Below are 13,488 nucleotides of genomic sequence, written 5' to 3'. Positions count from 1 at the left end.
CTGGGAAAAGTATGCCACCGGTACCTCTCTTCCATCCGGGAGTTGGTGTCCCAGGACAGCGCCAATGCCATAGGGTGAGGCGTCGCATGCTAGCACCACCGGCAGCCTCTCGTCGAAGTGTGCCAAGACCGAGTTTGAGACAAGCAAGTCCTTGACTGCCTGGAATGCGGCCTCCTGGCGCTGGCCCCACACCCAAGGGGCCCGCTTGTCCAGGAGTCTGTGTAGGGGCTCCGCTACCGCCGCCTTGTGGGGAAGGAAGGAATGGTAAAAGTTCAATAGTCCCAAGAAGGCCTGAAGTTCAGTCTTGTTCTTGGGCGCTGGGGCATCACAAATGGCCCGTACCTTGTCCCCAGTCGGGTGGACCCCCTCTGCATCCACCATAAATCCCAGAAAGTCCACCTGAGGCACTCCTAGTAGACATTTTTCCCGCTTCACCTTGAGACCCGCCGTCTGGAAACGGTGCAGAACGGTGCGGAGGCGGTCCTCAAACTCCTCGGGTGTGGGCCCGGCAATCAACACATCATCGAAGAAGGGGGTGACACCAGGAATCCCTTTAAGGAGAGAGTCCATTAGATTCTGGAATATGCCTGGTGCCACGCTGACACCGAATTGCAGCCGCTTTACCCTGAACGCTCCTCTGTGCGTCACTATCGTCTGTGCCTCTGCTGTGGCCTCATCTACTGGCAGCTGTTGATATGCTTGAGCCAGGTCCAGCTTGCCAAAAATTTTCGACCCAGCCAGGGTAGCAAGGACATGGCTGACCACTGGCACTGGGTATGCATGGGCCGTGAGGGCCTTGTTTATGGTACATTTGTAGTCTGCGCAGATGCGGACCGAACCATTAGGCTTGACGGGTGTGACGATTGGGGTTTCCCAGGGGGCATTAGGCACCGGCTCCAGCACTCCTTGCTCCACGAGTCGGTCCAATTCCTCGTCTATACGGGGTTTCAGGGCGAACGGGACCCGGCGGGCCTTGAGCCTGACCGGTCGTACTGCGGGGTCAAGCTGTAGAGCAATGGGGGGGCCCGTATACTGTCCCAATTTCCCATCGAAAACCCCTGGAAATTCCTTGCATATGGCATCCACGTCCCCTTGTAAGCTCGTGTGGTTCACCCCGGTGACGGCTAGCCCCAGTGGTCCAAACCATGCCAATCCCAGTAAGCTAATGTAGGGGCCCTTGACCACAAGCAAGTCCAGTTGCCGCGTCCGCCCTCGGTACTGCACCCTGAAGGTCCCCACCCCCATTGTGGGGACCTTACGTTTCTGGAAGTCCCGGAGGGTGAATGGGGCCGGCCTGAGTTTGGGACCCCCAGTAGGACACAGTTTCCTTAAGGTCCTTGCCGAGATTATGGATAGAGTTGAACCCGTGTCAAGCTCCATGCGGCATGGGGCCCCCTCTATCTGTACCTCTACATAAATTTTCTCTACGTTGGGGTGGGGCAACTGGTATACCTGGAAGTCCGTGAGCTCCGTCGAGTTGCCTTGGTGCGTTGGGCCCCGGGACCTGGGGCTCTTGGATTGGTCATCTGATGCCTGGCGTCGGGTGGGCCGAGCCCGACACACCCGGGCGATGTGTCCCAATTTTCTACACTGCCTGCACTCTGCGTTGCGGAAACGGCAGGTCCTCCTCTCGTGACTTTCTCCACAGCTTGCGCAGTTCCCTCCTTCTCGTCGAGGCTGCTGTGGTATGTGGGCTGCTTGAGTGCGCTGCTGTACTCGGTGCACCTCCTCCCGGTTGGATCCTGAGTCGTCGGTGAGGTCTTCGTGGTGGACCCTCGGTTGGGACGGCTGGCTCGGCCGTGCCTCTTGCGTCGACCTCTCGGCAGCTTCCGTTGCCAGGGCCTCCTCCAGAGCGACCTGGAACGTTAGGTTCTTCTTAGCGTAGAGGCGTCGTTGCAGCTTCTCATCCTTCAGGCCACCGACGAGGCGGTCACGAAGCATGTTCTCCAGCTCTGAGAAGTTGCAGAACCGGGCAGCTTGGCGGAGAGAGGTCACAAACCCAGTTATGGTTTCCCCAGGGGCTTGCCGCTTTGCGTAGAAGGCATTTCGACGAGCCACCACTGAGGGCTGTGGCGAAAAGTGCCCCTTCAGCTGTTCCATTATTGTTTTGTATGGAACAGTAGCAACGTCTTCAGGCGCAAGGAGAGCCCGGGCGATTTCAAACGTCTCCTCTCCGCAGACGCTGAAGAATATTGCCCTCTTCTTGGCGTCTTCTTCCTCAGTGACCCCTTTGGCTTCTAGGAGGAAGGTGAAACGGGAGGCGTACGCTTCCCAGTCTCCAGATGCTGGGTTGAACGGCGAGAAGCTGCTGTCGGTTGCCATTCTGAGTTCCTTGTGTCCCGGAGCTGAAGCCTGGATACACGGTGCGAGGCAGCGGTGCGGCAGGTGGCGGTGCTGCGGTGCTGTGTGTGGCAGTCAGCTCAGCGGGATCCCACCTTCGTCGCCAGTGAAATATACTCAGAGTCGCACAGTGATTTCATGCTCTTTATTCAGCTCATAGTGGTGAGGAGGAATGAATGAATGTCCCCTCAAGGTATCTGCTTTATATACATTATTTACACAATGGGCTGCACATGATTGGCTAATTCCGGAATTCTACTGTAAGCCAATCAGGTTGTGGATTCACTTCTATCTGGAGCATGATTGGGTGGTTCCTGCCAACCAATCATACTGCTGCATTGTTCTAGGACCAATCAGACTGCTGCATTCTGAATCCTATTGTTCTAGGACCAATCAGACTGCTGCAGTTTGGATCCTATTCAACTCAGTACATAACACCATCACAATAGAGTAATCGCAGGGTATGATAGAACCCTTCTTCAAAAGTGCCTGTGATGTGTTTTCCTCCTGAAAACATGAGAATATCAGGGAATGGGAAAATAACAAAGAGCATTGTGGCAATTGTAAAAAAATGAAAAAGCAGTTTTGGTGATACAATCACCATTTTGCTCATACCTAGTCAGGGTGCAGTCCTAACCACTGGCAGGCAACAGTGGGTGGTGGAGCCACCACTGCTTCTGAAGCCCCCCTGCTTTTCTTAGCCAGGGCAGCAAAGTCTACATGTTTGCTGTACCACCTTCAGACCAAGCAAGCAGGCCAAATTTAGGCCCCTTTGCCACAACCTGCCAGGAGCTGGACAAGCTTAGGATCCAGTGATGACTGAGTCAGCTCAGCTCTACCACTCTCTCTGTCCCCAGATGCACCGTTTCAATAATTTATACTGCCAACCTTTTGACATGTATACTGCTGGTGGTTGCTTCCTCCCACTCAAGTTTTCTTTAGGCACAGTGGGAAACTTCTGCAGCAACAGAGCTTCATCCAAACCCAGTCCAGTGCAGTGGAACCACGGTTCGAACTGTATAATAATCAATGCTCATTCTTTTTGCATTTCACTCTTCTCCCAAAAAAAGATCATGTGTGTATATTTGCCTGTCAGTTTAGGATTACACTTCATAATGTTAGATGAAGTGGACTCTGGTCCACAAAAGTTTATACCATAATATATGTGTTAGTCTCTAAGGTGCCACTAGAGTCTTGACTACTTCAACAGACTAACTTCAACTCAGATTAACAATGGAATGTCAGCCCAGGTCTGCTCAACCAAAAGAAAATGGAAGTCACAGTTGATTTCTAGCTGCAAAGGTTTTGGAAAAGTAAAGCAAGCCTACTGTATTCAAGGATATTACGCCCAGATCCACCAACAAGAAATTAGACCCACAATCTGCAATTTAAATTATCCGCTATAAGTCAACCATTTCCATTATGCACCACATTTTTGTGAACCAAGCCCAGTCTTACAGGCAGCTTTTGGTAAAGAAATTTACTAGCCCTCCTGTAGCACTGGGCCGTGAGACATATGTGACGATGGGTCTGTTTTTAGTTCTTGAATTATCCCCATTAATCACAACATCTATTTGAAACAGCTGCTGCAAAAGGTCCTTAACAATTGTGCAGTGGAAAAATTCCAGCTGCTTGTATTTTCCCTCGTAAGTTAGCATTACATGATTTAAACATTTGTTTTATATTAATTCTGTGCCAAACAATCCATCCATTTGTATTGCAGAAATGGAGGGTTGAAGAGCAAACCATCTAAAAATGGAAACATTCAAAAATAGTCAAATAGCCATTCGTGGCCTAAGCAAAGGGCAACTCCAGTGATGAGCCTGACTAGTTGGTTCAGTTTGTAAATATAGCCCTATTGTGAAAATTAAAAGGCTCAGATTTTAGGTGCTTTCACAAATGTGTTCTGCTGCCCAAGAGATAAGAGAATTTACAAAGAACTGCCTGGTGTAATTAGGCTATTTTCATTGCACTTGGACTCACTCAGCCAAACTTGACTAGACTTGGCCCCTTATGGTTACTCTGCAACACAAGTCAGCTAGACTCAGACCTCCTTCAAATGGGCACCCAAGAATGTGGCGTCCACTTCACAGTGGTGCAGTTCCATGCTGCTGGGGTGTATGTGTGAATACTGTGGCCACAGCATGGCCACCAGGAGTGTTAATACTGTTGACAACAGCAAAGCATGGTTTAAGGCTAGCTAGCAATTTTGCCTCATTGAGGGGAATCAAACAACTTTAATTGTGACTTCATGGTTTGTTTCTCCCATGCCAAGGGAAGAATGAAGAGGGAATGACCAGGTTGCATGTACCATTACATTACTCATTCACAGTAAAACTTTGTTAAACTTTGTGCACAAATTCACGTTGTGGTCAAGGTCTGAGAGTTCAGACATTTGGGGGAAAGAAAAACAAAGAGTTTCAAAAACACAAGTCTGAAAAGAATTCCGCAGAAACACATTGCTTCAATTCAGACAGGAATTATTTTAAAGAAACTTTCATGGTTAAAGAAGGTGATAGTTTGGTGTGATGTCTGAAGTGATAAATCATGGTTTGCAATCAGCCAGCAAAGCTTTGTCTGAAATTATGTTTAAAAGTATATTTGCAAGGCATGCTTTTGCTGAATTAATCTGAAACCATAGTTGAGACTATTACTCTTATAGAAAATGAAAAACACAAAAGGAAAAGGAAGGAGAGCAAGCAAGTATCTCTAAATAGTGGTTGATTTGGAATTGTAAGAAATGGTTCAGGTTTTAAACCATAGTTTGGCATGATATCTGAAGTGTACCAGTAAAAATATGATTTGACTTCCAGAAAGTTATTGTATGTTTCAGGAGAAGGAGAAGGTGCCTCAATAAAAATCTAGATTCACCGTAACAAACTTAGGATTTTATTAACTTGTAAGTGAGAAACCCCAGAAGGCTTTTGCCTTTTGTCATACAATGAGAGCCAAACAAGCTGTGATGTTTATTGCATGATTGCAATTAACGTGTCTGGTTTTTAAATTTTTAATAGCAGCTGCAGGGGATCAGAATTAGGACCAAGAAGGTGGGTGGACACTTTTCCATATGCTGCAGTCCCAATAACACCCTCCCCGACTGCTATTGGAAGCTGTCAATGTAAGCGTCTCTCCTGGGGTTGAATTACAGCTTCAGGTGGGAGCACTTTCAGTGGGACTCCAACATGGGGGTGGGAGAGACTTAACTGTGCTTCCTTGCATGCTGTGTACCCAATTCTCATCCCACCTGCTCCCACTGTACAGTCACTATTGATGGTTTAAAACTAGTTATGTTCATTGCAGTCGTATAGGTACCATCTTTCTAGTTTGGCACTAAGAGAAGCACTTTGGAGTTCTCTGGAGTTAGCTTCAGAAACCATAGGGGGAAGAATCAACTGAGTCTTCTTTGGAGTCTAACTAAATGCTAATATATGAGCCCATCACAAATGACATTCTAGCACTTCTTTATCTTCTCTTGATAGGACAAGATAGGCGATTCTTTGCAAAGATTAAGGTTGCATAATGCAGATTAGTCAATGTCTTTTAAACACTCAGTTGTACTCATCTTCAGGGTAGTTTTTTTCATCTTTTCAGTGTATGATGAGAGACAAGGTAGGAATAGTAACTTAGTGGATGTAAGTATGGAGCCTTGGAGGGTGTTGCCAGGGGTTCTTCTGGACAAATGAACACAGAGTGCAAGAATTTGTCGTTTCACCTTGAAAATGTTGTTATTATTTATTATTTATAAAAAAATAAGCATATACCACTAGATCATAAACAATATCAATGAAGTTTACAACAGTAGATATGTGTAATAAAGAAAAAACCATCCACACATTTGAAGTTAGAGAGCATCAGCTATTATGGAAAAATGAATTCTTAATTGCCTCCATAAGCCAGGCAGAATGGGATAGTTTTCAGCAGCCATTTAAAGGTTGAAACAGAAGGCACCTGCTGAATCTCTGTTGGCAGAGTATTCCACAGGACTGGGCCAATGACACTAAAAACTCTTATTTCATGCTGATGTCAGAAGAGCCTTGCTAACCCTAAGGTGCCCTGGACCTACGTCGTTCAGAGCTTTCAAAATTAATAACTGGAACCTGGCTCAGATAGGCAGCTAGTGCAGATATTCTAGCAATGGTGCCACATGTTGTCAGCTAAGTGTCCCCATCAGCAGTCAGGCCACTGCATTCTGCACCAGATGGAGCTTCCAAACCAGGCCCAAGGGCAGCCCTACACAAAGTGGATTGCAGTAATCCAGCTTCAAAGTTATCAATGCATGGACATCCCTGTCCAGGAATGGCCATACCTGGCAAACCAGGCAAAGCTGGTAAAAGTTACCCCTAGCCACAGGGGAGAAACAGGGGGCAAGGATTCAGCTATGGTTCTGTGGCCCAATAACTAGCCAAAGAACTAGAATGTGAAGCCAAGATAGTGGGCTTGAGACACTGGAGTTTGCTATTATGTTCCCATTGCTAGCCTCCATAAAGCAATGTTTTTAATGTAAGAAATGACTTTGAATTGGGGTAGTTGGAATAGTTCTATTTGTGCCCTCAGGCATTTTAACTGTCTATAATATGTTCCCAAGAGACATCTCTAACATTGTTTCAGTCTCATTAGAAGAGTAGCTTGTAAATTTAACCCAAGAGTTCATTCTTCCCCTCCCAGTTGTTGTTTAAACCCAGCATATAGAAACAGAACTTCATACAACCTATATGGAACAGCTCAAAGGATGCCAGCTTTGAGTTTCATTAATACAAAGTGATTTTACCGCCCAGGGTTACTTGTAAGAGCCCATAACATTGCAGTTACAAATCACCAAACATTTCATTAAAAAGAAAATATAATAGAGAAGAAAATGTGCTCTGTAAATGAAATATACTCAGAGTCGAGTGTGGAATTCATGTTCTTTATTCAGCTCATAGTAGCAATGAATGAAACTTTCCCCAAAACGTCTAGCTATATATACATTATTTACACAATGGGCCCCGCGTGATTGCCTAATTCCGGGCTGCTCCTGTAGGCCAATCAGGTTGCGGATTCACTTCATCCAGGAGCCTGATTGGCTGCTCCTTCAAGTTGCTGATTCACTTCCACCTGGAGCTGGACTGGGTCACTCCTGCAGACCAATCAGACTGCTGCATTCTGGCTCCTATTGTTCTAGGATTCAGCTCAGTACATAACAGTAAATGTTTTCAAAACATCCCTTTTCCCCACGAATAAGCACATTTACATCCCTCCCCCCAAAAAGCCTAGTCCGAAGATGGTTTCGACTCCTTCCCAAACCAGTTTCCCAGCAATAAATTTGAAATAAATTCCAAGTTATCCACTTCATCTGTAGTCCCTCGCTGTCCACGTCCTTTCCAATCTTTGAAATATACCGACTTTCTGTTTCTGCAGATTTTCACAACAACCCACGATTTCTGGGATTCATAAACACAAAGAACTAGCATGTCAGAGGCTGGGACTTAAATAGTTTATTTCTTGTGTAATAATTCTTGTTGTAAAGTCTACAGCATGAATAGTGTAGCTGGAGCTGAAATGCCTGCTTAACTGCTTCTTGCTGTGGCACTCTCAGACGTAGCGGGGGAGAAATGTTCACATGCTCTGCTTAATCATATGCGATACATGTTATGCCAAGGCAGTAAATATCAGCTCTGTCACTGTGGCCTTCTCGCAAAACACTTTTACTGGCTTTGGAAGCAGGTTTATGATTCAGGTGCAATTTGTCTCTGGCTGAGACTCTGACGCATTTTGTGGTGGAGACTCAGCTACATGCCTTACAAGGCGGTGGGGGTAGCGGGGAATCTGATTTTAATACACAACCACCCTATGTTCCTCTCTAACATTTCACAGTAAGGTCAGCCTTTTCAGCAACTCCCTTACAAGTTATACACTCTTCCTTCTCAGAGACGAAAGCATGGCTGCAATCTTTAATGCATTAGCTAGGGAGTTAGCATCCTTGAGCACAGTAGGATTGAGCTCCATGTAAACATGCATAAAAAGGTAAAGGGACCCCTGACCATTAGGTCCAGTCGTGGCCAACTCTGGGGTTGTGGCGCTCATCTCACTTTACTGGCCGAGGGAGCCGGCGTTTGTCCGCAGACATTCTTCCAGGTCATGTGGCCAGCATGACTAAGCCGCTTCTGGCGAACCAGAGCAGCGCACGGAAATGCCGTTTACCTTCCCGCCGGAGCGGGACCTATTTATCTACTTGCACTTTGACGTGCTTTCGAACTGCTAGGTTGGCAGGAGCAGGGACCGAGCAACGGGAGCTCACCCCATCGCGGGGATTCGAACCGCCAACCGTCTGATTGGCAAGCCCTAGGCTCTGGGGTTTAACCCACAGCGCCGCCCACGTCCCAAACATGCATAGGATTGTGCTATAAAAATCCGAAGCAGAGGACAATCTGGAGCACTGTCAGTATTGTCTGCTTTCATTAAAGCTTGATTGGGAGAACATATGTGAATACAAAAAAAAAAAAATACATCTGATTTTATTCTGTAACAATGGCCATCGTCATTCTTGGGTCCAAGACCCTTGATATCTTTCTTCTCCCTCCCTACTTTGAATAAGTGTCACTATTTCCCCACTTGTAACTCAATGAGCCCTAAACCACAATCTGTTCTGCAGTTTTTGTGAGACTTGACTCGACAAAGCACCTTAATTAAGCATGTGTATAGCATTAAGCACGTCCTAAAGTACATCTCCATTCAGAATCAATGCTTTGATAGCTCTGTCGCTAGGAGCTATAGTTTCTCCTCTTCATGCAACTGCTGTGTGACTCATGCAGAAAAATCGAGGGTGTAAAATTCAAACATTGCAAACTGTTGACCACAACAGGCCCAGTTAGATGTGGGTATCTGGCAGAGTGTTGACAAAACCTTCAAATAAGAAGCTAGTATGATTATTGTTTTAGCATAAGAATGCTGCTTGTTGCAAATTAAATCCTGGCACTTACACAACAGATGGCATGTACCCATCTTCAGCCGTATAGTAGCATCCCAAGTGTAGCAAAGCCAAAGCTGGCATTAAACTAGCTGCTGTAGTGATGAGAAAGCATTAATAGCGTTAGCATCAATCAAGCAGAGGAATCGGAATGAACAGACGCTGGCCACTTGGATTCCTGAAACATTTTTGCAGTAATTGTACTTCTCTTGCCCTTAGCAATTAAGAAGTTCGGAGGAAGTGTGCGTGTGCATGAATGCATGAGGGGAAGAGTGAAATTGAATTACAAAAATGGTAAATTAATATAAACGTTTTAGTTGGAAGAAAAAATTGTGAATATTAAAAAGGCTGACATATAAAGGATTTCTGAATTAAAATACATTGGGGTTAGCTTACAGTTATTTGACAGTGAAGCTGGATGGATTCGATCTGGAAAATTGCCTTTGAAATCTCTGAAAAACTGTACTGAAAACGTGAATAAAATTACTGTTATCCAATTTCAGTCGTATCAGTATTGAAGTACTGCCAAGTAAAATAAGCATGGCGTTAATGTCTGGATAGGATCCAGACTGTACAATTGATAATATTACCTATCCTCCCAATATAGAGACATATAAATGTCATGTTCTGGTTTCAGAAGAGACTAAGCAAGGATCCCATCTATTTGTGGGGCTTTACAATAGGATAATTTCATTTTGACTCTTTAAAATTCCTCCTGTAATTTCATTGTATTATTGCTTCCAACTCTGCTTCCTGCTCTAGTTTCTATGATAATATTGCTTGATTGTATAGAATGATGAGCATCTCTTTTTGGTTGCTTGAAAGCTGCATTTGCTCTCCAGGATCTTAAGGGCTCCTGCAGACGACCCGTTTATTCAGCATTCATCCTGATTGCTTGCGCAAAGTTTACATGGTGGTTAGACTTTGCCTTGAGTTTATTGAGCATTCATTCTGATTTGTTTATAGGGTGGCTAGATGACAATGAGCATTCATCCAAATTTGCTTGCGGGTGTTGATACATCTTCCTGTTAATCATTCTTTCACCTCAAAGTTTTCTATGTGCTTCCCCATCGCTTTCCTAATTGCAAACAGTTGGGGGAGGGGGGTTTAAGTGAGATTTGTTGTACTAGGACAACAGAGGACTTTAGTCCACTTTAACTGCACAAATGTAATGTTTCAGTTTGCACTTGAATTCCCTCCCACAAAATAATGACTAGCCCGGAGGCCCCCTGCAATAACTTTGCTTGTAATATTGACCTCTGTAAATATAGCAGCAGGGAAATGGCTCTGTAAATCAGGGGTCAGCAAACTACTTTCCGCGGGCCGGATCCAGTCCAATTGCCCTCAGGATCCGGCCCACGGACAGTCCATGGATTGGCAATTCTGTTCATTATTTTTTCCCATTAATTTTTTTTCCGGCGCTGCCATCCCCCCCCCATGCCATTCCCCCCTCCCTCCTCCTGGCTTCTCCTCGCCCTTCTCCCAGCCCTGCGTAGTGGAGGAAGGGGGCTGGTTGGGCACCATTTTGGGCAGCGGCCCTCCGGAGCCAGCCAGCCCTTTCGGGCCGCTCATCCCTCCGCCGCCATCACCAGCCTCTGCCACTCGCAAGTGCAGGCACAGGAGCCGCAGGTGGGAGAGGCACTGCACTCTGCCAACCGCAGCTTCTGTGCCTGCCCTTGCGAGTGGCAGAGGCTGGCGGAGGAGGAGAAGGAGGGACGAGTGGATGGAAAGGGCTGCTTTGGGGCCACTCGTGTGTGTCCCCCGCTGCCGCTGCCAGCAGCACCATAGGTAGGCAGGGGGAAGGGAGGGGCTGGGACTGGGGGAGAGAGGGGGAGCGAGAGAAGCCCTCCGCAATGTGTGCGATCCAGGTCTGGGGGCGGTGAACCAGCCCCCTCCCAAAAAAGTTTGCTGACCCCTGCTGTAAATCATTGGGGGTTCTTGTTGGATATACACTAAAAAGGATATACCAATTTACTTAAAACTATCGTACTTACACGTTGTGTTTAAATTTACTATCAGCTTCAAATTGTTATTCTTAGCAGAATATACACGTTTTTCTTTTCAACTCTCGAGTAGGAATTATTCCTTATATTGAAACTTGTGGCCTGAGCTCTTGGTATATCCTTTTTAGTGTAAATCATTGGGGGGGCATGTTGTGAGAAATTACGCTCATTGGTTCTTGGTCACCAAACCATTTCCTGTTATTTCCCCTATTAGGAAACTGTTGGGGAGCCCTTCTTCCTCCTGCTCTGTGCAATCAAGCAACAGATCAACAAAGGCTCCATAGATGCCATCACTGGAAAAGCCAGGTATACTCTCAACGAAGAATGGCTATTGAGAGAGAATATTGAAGCAAAGCCAAGGGTAAGAGATTCCTGCTCTTCAGTGAAAAGGATTTGTTTGTGTCATGGCTATATTTGAAAGTTGAGTCATCCATATCAATTTTAGGAACTGAAGCTCTTTTAATGGGGTGAGGCAGTGTGCCCTATTTCTAGACGTATTGGACACTTGGGGAATGAGAACTGGAGGAGAGGGGCAGTACTAAAGAAAGAAAGTGTATTTTGAGTCAGTGGATGAGACTAACAAGTATATCCTGTAAATAGACCAAAATCAATGGGTACAGTAAGTCACAAGAACTTTGAGGTCGACAAGTCAAGAGATCCATAGGAAGGCTTGTGCCCTAAGTACACAATTCCTTAGGAATTGTGCATATCAGATAGCTTTGTTTTCAGATTCACTGTTAAAATTGTTTCATTCTCCATGTAAAGTTACCATCCTTGTGCTAGCATATATTAGACTTGGAAAAGTACATATGGAAGTATATCTTATTTTAAAACATCTGGGTACTAAGATCTTCAAGGCAGAGAATATATTGAGGCCATTGAAAATTTCATCTGATTGGCTGATGTTCAGGATATGCTGGGGGGGAATTAACAAGCCATTATCAAAAAGGAGTGTCACATCTTTTCAGCTTCTGGCAAAGCACTGACTTCGCTGCTAGCAAAGGTTGCTGGTTGTAAAGCGGAGTCCACGGTGTGAAGGCTTTTACGCAGGGTGTTACAGAAGTCGTGCTGAAAAGTGATGCTGTAAAATGCCTCTACAAAGAATGTAGAGTCTCAGGGAATATGTTAACTACAACCCTGACAGTAAATGCAGTAGACAGACCTTTGCAAAGTCCAAACCAAGCTCTGCTTTTGATTACGATAGCATAAATCTGATGGAGCTCTCCCAGAATCAGTGGGGTTCACTCAAGAGCTGTGCTGGTGTAAAAATGAGAACAGGTTTTTGGTTGGGTGTCCTTTGTTGCCTTGCTGTAGGTTCACATTACCAACTGATTTATAATTTATGATGCAGAGCTAAGGAGGTTAGCAGCAGGGCTTTTGGCATTAACTTTCTCTTTACAGAGATAACTCCGTAAGAACAAATTGGGAAAGTGCTGTTGACTCTTTGTTTACAAGTAAGTGAAACTTAAGTGAATGCACAATTCCCAGGTGATAGTAAATAAAAGTCCCTGCAAGGATATCATCAGTGTTAACCAGACTGTGGGTAAACCTGGTTATCTTTAAAAAGAAAAGACATTAAACTTTTAAGCTCCATTGCTTACCATTCACAAAGCAAACTCTGATCCTAGAAATAGGCATAATTCAAACTCTGTAATAGTGCAATAAGTGACAGTGGCATCCTGTAAGCAAGGGAATGGTTCAGATACACCTTGCTATCCTGTCTGTTGCAAACACATTATAAAAGGTTGCTATCAAATTCAGATGGGGGATAAATTCACTTCAGCTTCCATTTAAAGGCAAACTTTCTTAATTCTTTCAAAACAAAACGCAAGCCTAAATGCACACTCTTCAAAAGCCGCACTTCTCCAAATTTTGCAGTGCAGTTCTTTAGCCAAAGAATATGTTCAAAAATGCTTATACCAGGGTAAGTCAGCATAAAAATGCACATGCATACTAAATGCCAATACACAATTAGGGGAAACTCCTTTGCAAAAATGCATACAAAAAAATGTGTATGCTAATAAAAATCCACACTAAAATGCTTACAAATTTTCATGAACATTTTTTTAAAATTGCAAATGGTGAGAACTAAATTTAAGATTGGAAAAATGAGACAAACCAAAATTAATAGATCTATCAAACATGGATGGCTCATTCTATGCTGTCAAAATGCTTTTGTGAAAGTACATGAATACTCTA

General features: G+C 45.0%; 1 protein-coding gene across 1 annotated transcript in view; it reads left to right on the top strand.

The window, feature by feature from the left end:
- PLXND1 (plexin D1) overlaps nucleotides 1–13,488 on the top strand; it is a 154,274-nt gene that overhangs the window by 119,182 nt on the left and 21,604 nt on the right. The window contains exon 26 of the mRNA XM_083602674.1: nucleotides 11,504–11,650. Within this exon, the coding sequence (XP_083458800.1) occupies nucleotides 11,504–11,650 (147 nt within the window). The remainder of the gene's footprint in view (nucleotides 1–11,503; nucleotides 11,651–13,488) is intronic.

This window comes from Podarcis filfolensis (genome assembly GCF_964270895.1).
Source record: "Podarcis filfolensis genome assembly, chromosome: 2".
Taxonomy (NCBI): Eukaryota; Metazoa; Chordata; class Lepidosauria; order Squamata; family Lacertidae; genus Podarcis; species Podarcis filfolensis.
The sequence above is the reverse complement of the archived record's forward strand: the minus strand, read 5'-3'. Positions and strand labels throughout refer to the sequence as shown.